The 15672-nt window shown below is 39.7% G+C and overlaps 1 protein-coding gene across 3 annotated transcripts in view; it reads left to right on the top strand.

Annotated features, from left to right (window-relative positions):
- Positions 1-14061, top strand: part of LRRK2 (leucine rich repeat kinase 2) — a 120897-nt gene extending 106836 nt beyond the window's left edge. For 2 of the 3 annotated variants that reach the window (XM_014606474.3, XM_019487441.2), the window contains 9 exons: positions 1111-1211; positions 2288-2482; positions 3510-3703; positions 3989-4061; positions 5635-5819; positions 7479-7631; positions 8237-8445; positions 10667-10738; positions 12198-14061. In XM_014606474.3, the coding sequence (XP_014461960.3) occupies positions 1111-1211; positions 2288-2482; positions 3510-3703; positions 3989-4061; positions 5635-5819; positions 7479-7631; positions 8237-8445; positions 10667-10738; positions 12198-12319 (1304 nt within the window). In that variant the 3' untranslated portion in view covers positions 12320-14061. The remainder of the gene's footprint in view (positions 1-1110; positions 1212-2287; positions 2483-3509; positions 3704-3988; positions 4062-5634; positions 5820-7478; positions 7632-8236; positions 8446-10666; positions 10739-12197) is intronic. The other variant, XM_019487440.2, reaches the window with a different exon arrangement.
- The last annotated feature ends 1611 nt before the right edge of the window (positions 14062-15672 follow it).

Below are 15672 nucleotides of genomic sequence, written 5' to 3'. Positions count from 1 at the left end.
AAGGATTTGAAAAGCAAAATAGCTTGTAATGCAGATTCATTAATTGCACTTGTGCCTCCATGTACAGTCCAGTTTCCTGCTTGCAGACATGCTGAGGTTTTCCAGCCTTATTAGAAAGGATCACACTAGCAGTGGTGTTGTAGTGGGAAAGCAACCTTGCAGGTGGTCTTCAGTTTGAGTTGTGCACCCAAAGTTGTGTGAAAATTAAAGTCCCATAAATGTTATTGGGACCTGCTCAATCCCTCAGAACTGCGGTAAAGATTCACCTCATAGATAATCCATTCCCTTCCCAATTCAGTTTACTGCATTTTCTCACAAACCACACAACCCCAAACATGCACCTTGTTTTGGAACAGCAGATGAAGAAAAAATGTTTTTTCCAGAGCTTTGTGGGATCCCAACTGTGTGGCTCAATCCAGACCATCACTGCTTAGCCAAAATCCAATGCTGATTCAGCAACAGCTGCAAATGGCTTAAAACTAACCTAGAAGTTTGCACGCTGCCACCCCTCCCTCTCTACACTTACAGAGAGGCAGAGCCTCAGCAGCCATTAAAATATTTCTGTCCAGCCACTCCAGTATCTTAATACTTCGATTCTGGCTCAGGAAATCAGCTCGCCCATTTGAAATGCATCACATCAATTTTGGAGGGCTGATTTTTAGAGGAGAAGGTGTATATGTTATGCAAGTAAATATGGTATTGCCATATTCTTTGGCCAAATGCAGAAGGGTACATTTTCAAAATAGCATGCACAACAATTAAATTCAGACTTCAAAACGCCCTTAATGGTCACCATTAATCCACAGTTGTTACTCACTAGTATCTTACAACCTGTTCTAAGCCTAGGAAAGTATCTGACATCCCTGTGTGATAATCACTGCAAAAAGCCATTGTAAATCCCGTATGCTGTAAAATTAGTTCAGCTGATTAATATCTATACAACTAGACATTTTGCCTGTTTTTTGATATCTCTCTGGACAATCTGGATTTCCCTGAATTTAGATAAGAACTTCCAATCTAAAGAAAGACTTTCAGAAATCTCAGTCCTGAAATATGAAAAATTATAGCTAAGAAATTATATAATATTGCAACATAAATTTTATATTTTAGATCCAGTCAAAGAATATGGGTGTGCTCCATGGCCTGAAGTTGAAAATTTAATTAAAAAGTGTCTGAAAGAAAATCCTCAGGAAAGACCAACATCTGTTCAGGTTATTTTTTTATTGTTATTTTTATTTTATTTGTATTTTTAAGTATCTTTGTGTTAGCTTCTATCACAGACTTTCTGTTCAAGAAAAAATGGTGAACTTAAGTTAGTAAAGGGTACAGTATTTTCTCTCTCTCTCGAACTGAAATATTTATGCAACTTTGGCTCTTGCTTGCCTGGACCAATTTTACCATTTGATACACTAATCAGCTGCATCCTTTTCTGTATAGCCATGAAACACCCAAACCTTTTTCTGCTCCTTTACTAGTTAATCATAAATGCTGTGATCTATCAGCCAAGTAGGATTCACACCACATGGAAGTTTTCTATTAATGAAAAACAAAGAGAAGTTTAATTAATATTGAGGATGCAGTTAACCTATACCACTCTACATATTGGAAGTGCTGCACTGAAAATAGTATAGATCTGAAGCCTGTGATAATTTTGTTTTCTGTCTCTGGGCCATCTTGCTTTGTGATAGAATAAAATTTCCAAATATGCCCAAGCTCCACTGACTTCCTTTCTGTAGTTTTACTTGCCTTACTTCCTTACTGTAGTTTTTGATTTAATTAAATGAAAAACAGAGGAAGGTAGTGGTGCTGCTGCATAATGCCTACATAGAAGTGATCATTATGGGGGGGAGCCTTTTGTGCTGAGATCCTACAGACATTCATATCCATTGTCCCAGTTCAAGTACCTATGAAGCATGCTGAATAAAATGTGCTGATAGTTTTTCCCAGGACCTTCCTGTGTGCATCTGAATTTAATTGTGGCTTGCTTAACTAAATTGCATTTCATTCCAAGGGCAAACCTGTCAGGCTGAGTGCTCTCCTTCACCATGAACTGGCAGAGGAACAGCTATGCAGCTTGGGAGAGCTACATGAGTAAAGGGCTGCACCACTCCTGTTTTGATCCAAGTCAAAACCCAGTATGATCAAAACAGTCTCAAATGAGATGTCTGTTTACAGTCTGTGTGCTGAAATACTGTTCACATAGTTTGTAAAGCTTTTTTTATCCTGCAGAATGAAAAGTGCTATTTATCTTTGTACTGGCTGTTGCTATCTGTGGTGTCTTTTGCAGATTTATGAGATTTTGAATTCAGCAAAGCTTATCTGTTTGATGAGATACATTTCAATACCCCACGTCTCTACAGCAGAGTGCATTGTGGCTGCCAATCAAAGCTGCAAGAATGCAGTGGTCTGGATTGGTAGTGGAAACAGAGAAAATGCACAGCTTTCGATTATTAACTTGAATACAGATGGGCACATGCTTGAGGTAGGGGTGAAAGTTGTCATTCATTCCAAACTTGTTTGAATCAATGGGCACAGATTACTTTAAATATTAAATACATTTATTTCAGAGCAAGTTTTGCCATCCTTCTTTTCCTGTCATGTCTCTAGCCAACTCGTCTCACAATATTGCCTTTTCATTGCTGGATTTCTCTCTTCCAGTGGACTGGTTGGTTGCTAGTCATTACCCTTTTTGCATGCAAGCTAAAATGAGAATGAATAATCATCAATAGTGATAACCCTTAATATTAACCATTCTCCTGACAAATTAACTTTGTCAAGTTGTCCCTCATCCCAGTCTTTCAGCACCCTAGGATGCACTGACCAGTTGTCTCCATTTTGTTTCTGGAATTCCTATATCCAGTATTGTCACAAAAAGTAAAGTTGCAAACTGGACAATGTTTTTCCAGGTTAGCTTTAAAGTGATGGACTGTGTTCTTTTTGTCTCCCTGTGCTAGACATGATTTATCAAAGGGGTTGTTAAAGGGATGATTACTGTGATACAATAAAAAGCAGCGATCTTGGATGATTCAGTCATGGGATATTAGATATACTGGAGTTGGCGACTTTTCTATGAAAAGATTTCCTTCTTTTTTCTAAAAATAAAATGAAAAAACGTAAAGAAAATATTAAGCCAGTACTTCAGTTTCTGACAATTGAACTGTGCCATTGAAAATACACTAAATACGGTTCCATTTATTTTGGTTTTTTCTCATGGCTTTCAGACGCTTGTTGGCTGCAATACATTCAGAGAATTTATCTATTCCCAACATTTAGTTTGCTAAATCCTCCTGGGTCAAACCCTCCTTCTAGCCTTTCTCACAGCACTGAGCAGGCAGCTGGTTCAGTAGATGGTGCCAACTGGGAATTTTTTTTTAGTGTCGGGGTGGAAAAAAGGCTGTCCTTCAGCACCAAGAAAGATTTCACTGTCCTCTGTGTTCGATTTAGTGGAGTGGACCCTTGCTGAAACATAACAAAGCTGCTTTTAATAGGGTTTTTTTTTCTCGACTCAGAACATTGCAGACAGTAGAATATTAAGTCTGGCCTTGGTGACCCTTCCCACTGAAAAAGAAAACTGGATTGTAGCAGGGACACAGTCTGGTTCCCTGTGGGCAGTCAGCACAGAAGATGAGAAAAACAGACACTGTCTTCAGAAAATGTCAGATTCTGTTACCTGCCTCTACTGCAACTCTCTTTCCAAGCAAAGGTAGCATTACACATTTAAACACTGTGGGTTAAATTTTGAAAAGTTGACTAAACAGTGGTGTTCACATTTTACTTACAGACCCCTCTGTTATAGGAACAGTTAGTGCTTTGCACGTATGTTTGTACATCTGGCAGGGTTTAGGTGTGAGGTTTTGGGTGTTTTGGGGTGATGTGTTTATTTTTAGTGGGCCATTAAACACCTGATATGCCAGCCACTAGTGATTCTGTTGTTGTTCAATACATGTCCCTTGTTGAGACTTTTCTGGAAATCCTCATCTCATTTCAGCAAACAGAAGAATTTCTTTCTGGTGGGTACAGCAGATGGCAAACTAGCAGTTTTTGAAGATAAAGCAGTAAAGGTAAAATTAGCATTTCCAGTAATTTCTACAAAATGTAATTAGTAATGTGTAGAGTAACTGTTTCTAATAGCTTTCTTTCATGCAATTTATTTTGAAAAAAGATGAATTTCCATAACCAAAACCCAGTCCCTAATCTAATCTTTTAAGAGCTACAAGTGTCTTAGAAGTTGTATTTTATGCAGCAAAGTTTGGTGATGTGATTATGTTTCTGTTGTCTCCAATGTCTGAGGGTCAAAAGCAAGAGCAAACAATAGGGAGTGTTAACTGCAAATATATTTAAAAGCATTTTATTTTATAAGTTCCATTAATGGCTGTGCATTCGAGGACTTAGTTTTGCTATATCTCTTCCTTACTTTTTTGATCAAAGCACATTGGGTCTGTCAGTCAGGCTGTGGCATATCAGGAAAAATGAGCACTATAGTCTAGATCAGTGGTGCTCAACCATTTTGCCAGTGTGCCAAATGAGCAGTGCCCCATCTATCCGTAGACCAAATCCAGCACCCCATCTGGCCATGTGGAGGTGGGTGGGGGAGCAACTCAGCTCTGATTCACCTGTGCATGGGGAAGGGGGCATGGCCTGGCCCTAATTCAGCCACATGGGGGCTTGGGAATTTGGCAGCAGGGAGGGTGGCAGTATTAAAGTATTAAACTTTAATCCTTGAGCACCCCTTGCTTAGATTATCTTCTAGACCAGAGCTTTGGCATAGTGTTTGGGGCACCACAGCTCCCTGATTTTGAGGGCAGCCTCAGTCCAGATGCAATCAGGCAGTAGAGGAGTTATGCTAAGTTGTAAAACTGGCATAGGACCTGTTGTGGGTTCCTCTCAGAGGAGTATTAGTGGAGCACTGCCCATCTGTGATATACCTTCCTCCCTTCCCCCTCAAGTGCCACAGGGTTTGGCCTTCAGACAAGGCAAGTCTCTACCAGACATTTGTAGTACTGGTGTAGAACAGGGCTGTCCAGCTTCAAAGAGTTTGGGAGCCATGTGACCCAACAGGAGATGCACACCATGGGGACAGCACTAGCAGGGGCTCCCACCCTCCCTGACTGCATGCCCTGCACACATGTGTGCAAGTGGGTGCTCTCCCCACCCACTGTACATGCATGCAGGAAGGCCCTTTCCCACTCCACTGCACCACATGCAAGTGAGCAAGCGCTCTCATACACAGTGCAGCACCCCACCTCTGGTCCCTGCAGGCTCTCATGTGGCACTGAATCACATAAGTGGTTTAGGCTGCCGGCTCCCCCCATCACTGGGTGCCGTGCAGTGTTGTACTGCTCCACCCTTAGGGGTGGGGCATGCAGCAGAAGCTGGAGGAGGGAGAGGTTGCCTCAAGTACCTAGCTGCTGTTGCAGCTGGAGCAATAGAGGTAGCAGCAGCTAGGTGGGAGCCCAGGGGCCACATATTAACCCCTCTCAGGCCACATGTAGCCCACAGGCTGCCAGATAGCACTGGTGTAGAAAATGTGGGCCTGTGTATATTCTCCAGATTGTGTTCTTGCTATGTCAGTTTTCAAATTGCCTTGGAGAGCAAGATGCAGTGTGTTTCTAATTGACACTGTGTTTCTTACAGCATAAGGGTGCTGCACCTGTGAAGACATTGACCATAGGAAATGTCAACACACCATTGATGTGCCTAAGTGAATCCACATGTTCATCTGAAAAAAATATAATCTGGGGAGGCTGTGGAACAAAAATAATATCATTATCTAATGATTTCTCTGTTCAAAAGCTTATTGAGACAAAAACAAGTCAACTGTGAGTTGTTTTTTATAGTAAAATCACTTTGTTCTCATCCTTGTTTCCTGTCAAATGTTGAGTTGGAGTGTCCTGCCATGTAGCTTGCTCTTTGTAATTTTCTATTTTCCTTTCTTTTCCTTTGACATCAAAGGGAATACAGTCTGTTGTTCAGTAAGATTAGCAGTATTACAATTTCCTCCCCATCCCAGATGCATTTGTCCCTGTACTTCACTTGGAGCTATGAATTTTTCCATATATAAGTAGTGTAGTTATGTGGTATGTGTATGTATCTGCTCTCTGTATATAAATTCTACAATGATTTTTGACTTTTTGTTAGTTAACAGCTGAAATTTTAGTTTGATGAAGATGCTGAAGGGGTTACTTAGTCATCAAACTGAGACTGAAGTTCTTTGTCCAGTTGCTATAGGCCTCATGCAGGCAAAATTCACCCTTAAGTAAATGGAAATTTTGTCTGAATAAAGCCTACAGTTTTTAGTGTTTTTATATAAACCAAGCTATCTCTGCAAAACAACACGTGTGACTTAACACATAAGTCAATGTTGTTTGGCCAGTAAGTAAAGCTTTCAGTATGATGCAGCCGAATATTATGTGCATCTTTTTAGGAATTACACTAAAATATGTTACCAAAGACTATGAGGATAACAGGCAGAGAACTGTATAAAAGAATTGTTTATTAATAGTAAATGCCAGTGTGACAGGTTAGCAGCGTATGAGTTATATTTGTGGCAGAGTGAGTGATTTTGAACCATACTGTAAAATGAGATGGGGAAGATCAGTGCGGTAGAGGAGTGGTGTTTTTATATTGCAGAGCCACTGCAGTCAGCATGGCCATTTCTAGGGGGGTGAATTAGGGTAACCGGCCTGGGCCCCGCACTTTGGGGGGCCCAGCAGAGCCAGGGCAAGCAGCTGCGGCAACTCCACACCTGTGCCAGCTTCATGTCTGGCTGCTCAGCACCCACTGCCGAATCTGCTGGCTTCCTTTCGTCCAGGGGTGGGGCCAAACACAGGCTGATTTGCCCTGGGCCTCACACCATGCTCGGATCATCTCTGGCAGCCAGAATTTGAGATCAGTAGAGATACAGATAAGTATGTAGAGAAAATCACTAAAGAAAGCTGTTGGGGTATTAAAAATTAATAAAAAGCAAACCAGCCAAAAGCAGGCTGCACCCTTTTGGGCCTTGGTCATCCAGCAGGGTAAGATACACCTCAATGGAAGCTGAGGGTCCTTAGCATCTTGCTGGAGTTCCCCTTTACGGCTGCTTGAAGGCTCATGGGGAATAGCTGGATTGTTATGCCATCATCACCCGAGTCATAGGTAGAGAAGATGTGTTAACACATATTGGACTCATTGCTGCTTCCATGGAAATTGGTGGCACAACACCTACTGACTTTGTTAGAAGCAAAAGCATTAAGATTTCTTTTGTCTTTAGACCAGTACCCATTTTATAGGATTAATTTTTTTCTTGTTTTAAATGGTTAAATGCTTGGACAACTCTACTGACATGAAACATTTACATATTACCCTTTAATTTGGACTCAAAGCTACTTTGATTTTAGGCTGTAATGGTAGGCGGAGATGCTAGTGACCCCTATAATTAAGGAGTATAATATATATAGGAATATGCTATGCCTAATGCTTACTTTTCTCTTTCCTAGATTCTGTCATAAAGATTACAGTGATGCAAACATTATTTCAATTGCAGTAGACAAGTCCATCTACTTGGCTAAGAAAAACAGCCATTTTGTGGAAGTTTGGGATAAGAAAACAGAAAAACTTTGTGAACTAATTGATTGTGCACTTTTTCTCAAGTAAATATTTTATTTTATTCTGGATGGTGTGGTGTCTAATAAATGAATAATGGGTTCTGCTGGTAGATTTTACCTAGAACACATCATATTTTGGGGGTAGGAAAGGAAAATGATAAGATTAGCCATGTCTTTTCCTTCCTCTCTGACCCAGAACATTAGTTATTTCACAAAGCCTATATTGTCTCATAACAGTGGTGTTGGAAGTGGGTACCATATGCGTCCTTTTCATTCTCAGACTGATGTGAGCAGCTGCACCAGTGTCATCCTTTACTGCAGAAGAATTCCATGGGGGATTTACGTATATATATATATATATATATATATATATATATATATATATATATATAGTGTTGGGAGACAAAGGGAAGGAGAGCTTCCTGTGTCCAATTTAAAGGCAATCTCAGAGTGTTAACTGGTGGATCTTAAAGCTTCAGTTCTTTCTTGCCAAAATTGTATAATTTCAATGGTTAATTGGTTTGTACAGCCTTTATTGACAAAAGATTTATGCAGCCTGTATTGACGAAAGATTGTTTAAAAACTTGTCATGTAAAATAATATTCATGTCTGCCACAGATTTATAATGCAAAATCTCTTCATATTTCTAGGGAGACAGTGGTGAAACTCAATAACGAATCAAAACACAGAGTGGCTTATTCTGGAAGAGTGAAGACCATTTGCTTACAAAAAAATACTGCCCTTTGGATAGGGACAGGAGGAGGGCACATTGTGCTGCTTGATCTGTCAACACGGCGTCCCATCCAAATAATACAGAATTGTTGTGACTCTGTTAGAGTTATGCTGACAGCCCAGCTAGGTAAGTTATATTGTCAAAAGGAACTGAACTTTCATTGCAAAGCTAGGGCTATATTAATTCCTAATTGACATGAGATGACATAAACTAATTTCATTCACTTTACTCCACTATTTGCCTGTTTAATCTAATCAATGCCAATATTCTTATATTAATGAAGTCCCAGATGAATGCAGTGCTGGTGGTCAGACACAACAGCAGCAATTCCCAGCATCTTTCAAGAAAACCCTTGATTATGACTGGCTAGCACATGAGCCTGTCTCTCCCCCAAGTCCCTCTGGGCTGTGATGCAATGAGTGCATTTTTCTTTTGGTTTTCTCTCTCCTGCTCTGTCTGCCTTTCTTCTCACTTGTTGCATTCAAGTTTCAAATAATTGTTTTTACTTGCTTTTCCTGTGGCTTTTCTCTGGCCTCCACCCAGCAGAGTCCATTGGTGTATCCGTAGAACAGCTTGCAGCTTAGCTATGTAGAAGCGGAGTAAGGGATAGAAGTTAGTGGACTGCTAGCTGTGCATTATACATATGAACTGCCCCTGTAGCCATGGTCAGTGCTGTTATGGGCAGCTGTGGGTGCAGGGCCTGAAAAAGAGATTTGTAAGGAGTTACTGCTCCTTCATACCCAGCCACAGGACCATATTTGCCTAAGGGGCAAATCTGAAGTACTGTTACTTTCTTCAACCACTGTTTTTTTATGTGATCCCAAACTAATCAGCCCACCCCCACTTCAGTATACGCAGGGGTGGCTACCTTAAACATTAATGTCATAACACTACCCGGGGGACTAAATTTACCTTCTGCTACATCTTATAAATGCTCCTGTACTGCAGCTCCAGAGTTCTGCATTAGTGTGATTTAAAAGGTGTTCACAGTCAAGAAAAAAACCTTATGTCATATGTTACTGAATCTTGTCATCTCAAACTATGGATTTTTATTTTCACTGCCATCAGTGTACAAGTAACCCAGGATGTGTAAATATGCCTGATTTCCTCTGCAGCCCCAGCTCTAATAAATGTTCTTCAGTGCAGCCTACCTAGTAAAGCAGCTGATGAGGATGCATGAAGCAAAATAAATTTCCACTAACTCTAATTTCACTTCATCAGATATTGACTCTGCAGCACTGCAAGCAATTAAACAAGGTTTAGTTCAGTAAAGGAGGTAAAGAGTATATGAGGTGGGTGGGGAAAAGCAGGTAGTTTTCTCAGGTTGTTTTTCTGACTGTAGCTGCAATCATACAGGTAAAGGTGCCAGCACAGCCTCTGGGCTGCACGGAGGCCTGTTTTATCCATTTGCAGGACTTGGGCTTACAAGAGCAAATGTAGGGAGTCAGTTTTCAAATTTTAATCTTGTTTGTGTTTTTTATCTGGATTCTAAAATTCTGAGTTCCCGGCAGCCGAACGTTACAAATAGACATAGGTAAACATTCTGCATATAAAAAACAGTGAACTAAAATAAAGAGCTAATTTTTGTGTGCTGATGTAATGTACTTAGTTTTGTAAATTTAAAGAACCTTGGGAAACTTTGGCTGATTCAAGGAGAATGTGTACAGGGGCTCCCAAGCCTCCCAGAACCATAACTTAGGCAGTAAACCACAATCTAGCCTGTATCTGCCCTGTAAAACACACAGGGCCAAAGCCTGCCCTTGCCCACACTCATAAAACATTGACATGTTTTCAGTGTAATTTTTTCTTAATCCAGTAGGACTAGTTGATTGGAAATGAGGGCGATACTTTGTAACAGGTTATTAGCCTTTGATCCCTGATAAACCCCTCACATTAAAAATGGAGGTGAAGATTGTGTCTTTATCAAGGTTACTGATTAAATATAATGGGGCTGGTTCTTCTTTAAGTGGCAGTATTACATTTTTATTTTTCTAATTACTCTGGCTGATATCCAGGTTCAGTTCCCAGACACACACATAACTACATCTATCAAGGCACCAAACGTCCGACTCAGTCTGGCTTTTAGATATTGTCTCAATGGTCTAAAGGAGGAATGGAAGATCTGGGCAGCTTCCACTCCTCCGTAATCCTAGGCATATGTGTTGAAGGTCCTAAGGACCTCTAATGCATATACCATGATCCAGAAAGATTTACGGTTGCCTACTGCTCCTAATGGAACACTGTATTACTCATATTATTTTACAGAACTAATATGAGTTTTACTAGGTTAGAAATAAAGCAGAAATTTAAGTTCTAGTTAAAAATTTTAATGTTTTATTTTTAAAAGGGAGCCTCAAGAATGTTGTGCTGGTATTGGGTTACTGCTATAAAGGTAATGAAGACAACAAATATCCAAAAGGTATGAGCAACTTTGTTTTAATAACCCATATTATTTATGTAATAGAAAATACTTGGTTACATTTTAAAATGTCTCCTAGAAGATTTGTTTACAACTTCTTCTTATGAATTTTCATTGCTGCCTTGTTCTGATATATTATATATTGTGGTCCATATGTTTCTAGAGTTTTCCCAGACTAAGTCTATAAAAATGGCAAGGGCACTGGTCTAAAATGAAATGTCGTGATTGTTTTGCATAAACCATTGTTAAAAATTCTAACTACCAGAATTTCTTTTGAAGACCCTCAATTTGATTATTTGTGCAGTAAAAGCCTTCGTAAAAATCCTTTCCCATTTTACTTTATTTAAAAATATTCATATGTATACATTCTGTAATTGGAAGTTTAGATTTTTATAGGCCTTATCCTACAGTCCTTACTCATGCAAACAGGCTCTATTCCACTGAAACCATCATTAATACTCCAGGGAATAAGGACTGCTGGCAAAGTAAAGGTTGAAGAATTTAGCTTGTATCCAGTACAGTATGTGTCCCAGAAAATGTGGAATTAAAATCAGATTTAATTTCGCCTAATGACAGGTTCTCCTTCCTGGGTTGTGAGGGGAAGCAACGACTTTATCATGCTTTCCAGCTTGAAAGCATAGCAGTGATTTTTGTACAACTGCAGCTAGGGTCTGGGGAGGGGGACGTCATGTCCACACCTGTAACACTATTTTTGTAGCTCATCGAAGCACTGCAATGCTTGTAGCACTCCAAGGCTGCAAACAGACATCACCCTTGCACCTGTCATACAAAAATGCCCAAATTTTGTGATGGCAACAACCCTAGTCATGGTTTATGCTGCCTTTTTGTAGCCCACATTGATTCCCTTATGTTGGGAGAGCACAGGCAGGCTATGGCTGCCCATGCTTTACAGTTGCCCCAGGCAGAAATTCTCAGGGCTTCAGGGGCCCAATGTTGCAAGGCAGCGGTCCCAGGTGACTCAGCCCAACATGGGGTGCATGTCTGCAAGCAGGGAATTTCCTTCTCTTGCAATCGCACACCCCATTTTCCTGAAGCATCAGCAGGGGCCAACCCTGTGAGACAAGAGCGCCAGTGACATCTCTAGACATCAGTGAAGTGGATCAGTTGTGCCAGGACACATGGCAAAGCTGATCCCACACCAAAGATGACATCTGTTTTCAGCTCTGGTGTAATGTCTGTCCATAGCCTGGGTCATCTACAGTTTTTACTCTTAAGAACTCAGTTCTTTAAGGTGCAAGTACCCTTGATCCCTGTGGAGAGCACTCAGTGCCCCTCAAGATTGAGCCCTTAACAATGGCATGTTTTCTAAGAGCATTTTATATTTCTATTTGTGTTCTTCCTAACAATAATTAACAATAAGCAGAAAACCACTTGTAAACTGCAATTGCGCTCTTCTGTGTAGCACTATTTAAAATGTTTTTTAAATTATTTTTTACAGAAGTGCAGTCATGCTTATCTGTGTGGGATATTAACCTGCCACATGAAGTACAAAACCTGAAAAAGCATATAGAAATGAGACAGGAATTAGCACAAAAAATGAGAAGTTTTTCTTTGGATTAAAGAACTCCCAAGGCAAGAGATGTCTCATCTCCAAATTTTCCATCATTTTAACTTTAACACACAAGTGACTTTTTGTCTTTTATTCTGTTACCTTCAGAGAATGATTTTCATCCCCCCCAAAATCATGAAATATTAGAAGAAAGAAGAAGTAAAATCTCTTCAGAATCTCGGCATTAGATGTGTGTACCTTCTAGGCAAGTAGTGCTGGTTTAAATTGAGCTCCCCTAGCCTATTTCTAATCTAATCAGAAGTATTTCTCTTGGGCTGGGTGCTGTATATAAAGAGTAACTCTACTGAATGGTTCTAAATCAGAGTAAAAATGTAAGCCTCAGTCTGTTTATTGCCACTTGCATATATGAGCATTTTTCACGGTTCCTGTTTTTTGTGGTACTGGCCTAGAAAGACAAGATGAACCTGTGATCTGACACAGTATGGCATGTTTTATATTGTCATGTTTTGTTGTACTCATATTTAGTATTCTTGATTAAGTGGAGGAAAATATTTTATATAATAGCAGTACAACCAATTAGAGGAACATTCACTTACTGTACAACAGTTTTAAACAGCAGGCTGAATAGGTCAGTCTTTTTCTCTTCCTGTAGTTATCAGCAATTTGGCAATTTTCAGTCTGTTCAAAAAAGATTTTGTGTTGAAGGACCTGAAATATTGTCTTGAAATTCTGGATTAAAATGCATTAATAGACTTCCACAAGGATAGTGCCTTCTTGCAGTACTACACAGTATCTGGTTTCAGGCTGCACAGTCTCATTCATATAAAGTATGCCATTGCAGAAAATATTCACACACCAGTATTATACAGTTTGCCATACTTGGCTAAGCAGACACAGGGTTATAATGCCTGACCTGAATGTACCCTCAAGAAATACACAAAGAAGAATGGCTGATGCTTTTAAGGTAACCATCCAGTCAGATGCAAAGTAACCAGAGAGTAGTCATGCAGTAAAACTATGCAGTTTGCTTGTCTCAATCTGAAAAAAATGGAAACTAAAGGATTGTTACAGTGCCTGCATAGTTAACCATTCAGCCATATTTTGAGCACCTTATCTATATTTTTGTGCTATGCAATAGAAGCTGGAGGCATTTAAAAATGGGCTTCATCTTGCCTTGCATAGCCCCACTGGGCAGCTGTACCCAGACATATTCAATTAAGAGATAACATTTTATTGTTCTACATCTATTAACTTAGTCTTCTGTTATCCTGCACTAAGTGCCTTATTTCTGTCAATCGCACAACAGGCAGATGCTTTTCTCTCTCCTTGAAACCAAGTGCATCATCTCTGTAGCAAGCCTAAAATCCCAGAGAGTAACAAACCCAAAGCCATTCCTGTATTTGTCTCCTATGGAGCCAAATAGAGTGTCGCCACCAAACAAGTTCTTTCCTCCAGTGTTTTTAGTTTTAAATGATTCCTGTACTAGGGCAATAAGGTTCCCTGGACTTTCTCCAAACATATCAGTATTTAACTATCTGCAATTTGATAAGGACATACTCAGGGTACCTTTCATATATACACCCTGTTTTCATTGTGATCTTATATTATGTATATTGAAAATAATTTGTTATTTATATGATATTTTATAACTCAAAGTGTATATTATCTTTATAATGAAAAATAAAGGTTTTTAAAATATCAAGAGCATATTTCACATGTTGAAATTGTTCATGATCATACTGAGGTGTAAGCTTTATAGTTGTTTATTAAATCCTATTTTGTTGTTCTGTTACATATTCTCCTAGTCATATTTCCAACAGCATACTTTATTTCACAGTATTTCTGTTGAGATCAAACCTAACCACTTACTAAGTTTGTTCAAAAGCCAACAGAGTAAGAGAAAGCAGAAGTTAGCAAATCAGTCACAGTGTGGCAGGTTTTTTTAATATTGAGCTTTCACTATTTAAAAAATAAATATAGATCTCCTAGTGGTGGTATCCCAGTATGACAAAGTAGAAGGCAAAGCCCCAACTCAGGGTTAGAGAAGACATATTGAGAAGATATATTGAGTAAAGCAAGACTGAATCCAAACCACCTCTCAGAGGATTTGCAGAACACTGTTCCTGTAACAAGAGGCTTGGAATAAACCAAGATGGAGGTTCTCATTTTCTACCACATGACATAGTGGTTGTGACTGCTCTCTCACTTCTGTCCTAGTGAGTTCAGCATATTACTGAAAGAATCATGAGAAGTAGTTAGTCTCAAAGTCAGACAGAAGGCAGGGTAGAGATGTACCTTAAAGACTAACTGAATCAGAGATGCATGAGCTCTTGCTTACAAAAGTGAATGCATCTCTAATTCATTTAGTCTATAAGGTACATCTCTGCACTGCCTTCTGAGAAAATGTCATGAGGAACAAGTTGTAAAACACAAACTACCTGCCCTGAGCAGCAGAAAGTCTTCCTGGAGAAGTGGGGAAATAGTGGCCCATAATGGCTTCAAATATAACTTTGCCTGGGCATGGAGGGTAACCAGCATTCTTCAGCAAGCATACAAGACCAAGTGAGGAGAGTGGAAAGATGAGGCTCCCTGAATATCTGCTGTGGAACTGAAGTGTCCTTTCCAAGCTGCAATTCTCCAACCATGAGAAGAATGTTATTTCCATATCAGAATGCTTTAAATCCCAACTACTCCCAGGTCAGATTTCACACCACCATGAGCTTTGTGCAGTGCATACCACCCTCTGGCAGGCTGAAGACTCACCAGGTAAAGCGTTTTTATATACCACATTTATGAGCAAAATGGAGTGTCTGGATTTATTAGTTGTCAAAAAAGAACATAATAAAGGACAAAAGAGGAAGTTGCTACTGAGCAGCAAACCATGTTCATGTTATATAAACTCATTTCCTCAAACTTCAGTGAAAGTGTTTGTGAAAATAAAGCAAGCAGGATATGGCTATTATCTAGTACCAGGGCCACCCTTATACAGCAGACCACTCATAATTGTTATTTATTTGGAATGTATATAAGTAACACTCAGCCATGAGGACCATGCTGTGCCAGACATGGTACAAACACAAAATGAAAGATGGTCCCTGCCCAAACAGCCTGTTTGCTGCAATAGGGATTCAGGTAGTGTGATTTATTATGTAACAGCTTCATTAAAGCTGTGTTTTAAAAGCATCTCCAGCAAAATCATTCTGGGTACTGGAGGCATTCCAGAAAGGGACATTCTGTTCAGAAGGACCCAAGTACTCATCCACTGCATATTGACTTTTCTTATCTGTCCCCCTCTAATCTATGGTTTTGAATTGCCTGTTGATTTCTCACAAATGTCATGGAGCTAATTCATTTACACATTCATTGACATTGGTTTCTGAAACAACCCAGTATTTCCAGGTTA

The sequence above is a fragment of the Alligator mississippiensis genome, chromosome 4 (assembly GCF_030867095.1).
Source record: "Alligator mississippiensis isolate rAllMis1 chromosome 4, rAllMis1, whole genome shotgun sequence".
In the NCBI taxonomy this organism is placed as follows: domain Eukaryota; kingdom Metazoa; phylum Chordata; order Crocodylia; family Alligatoridae; genus Alligator; species Alligator mississippiensis.
The sequence above is the reverse complement of the archived record's forward strand: the minus strand, read 5'-3'. Positions and strand labels throughout refer to the sequence as shown.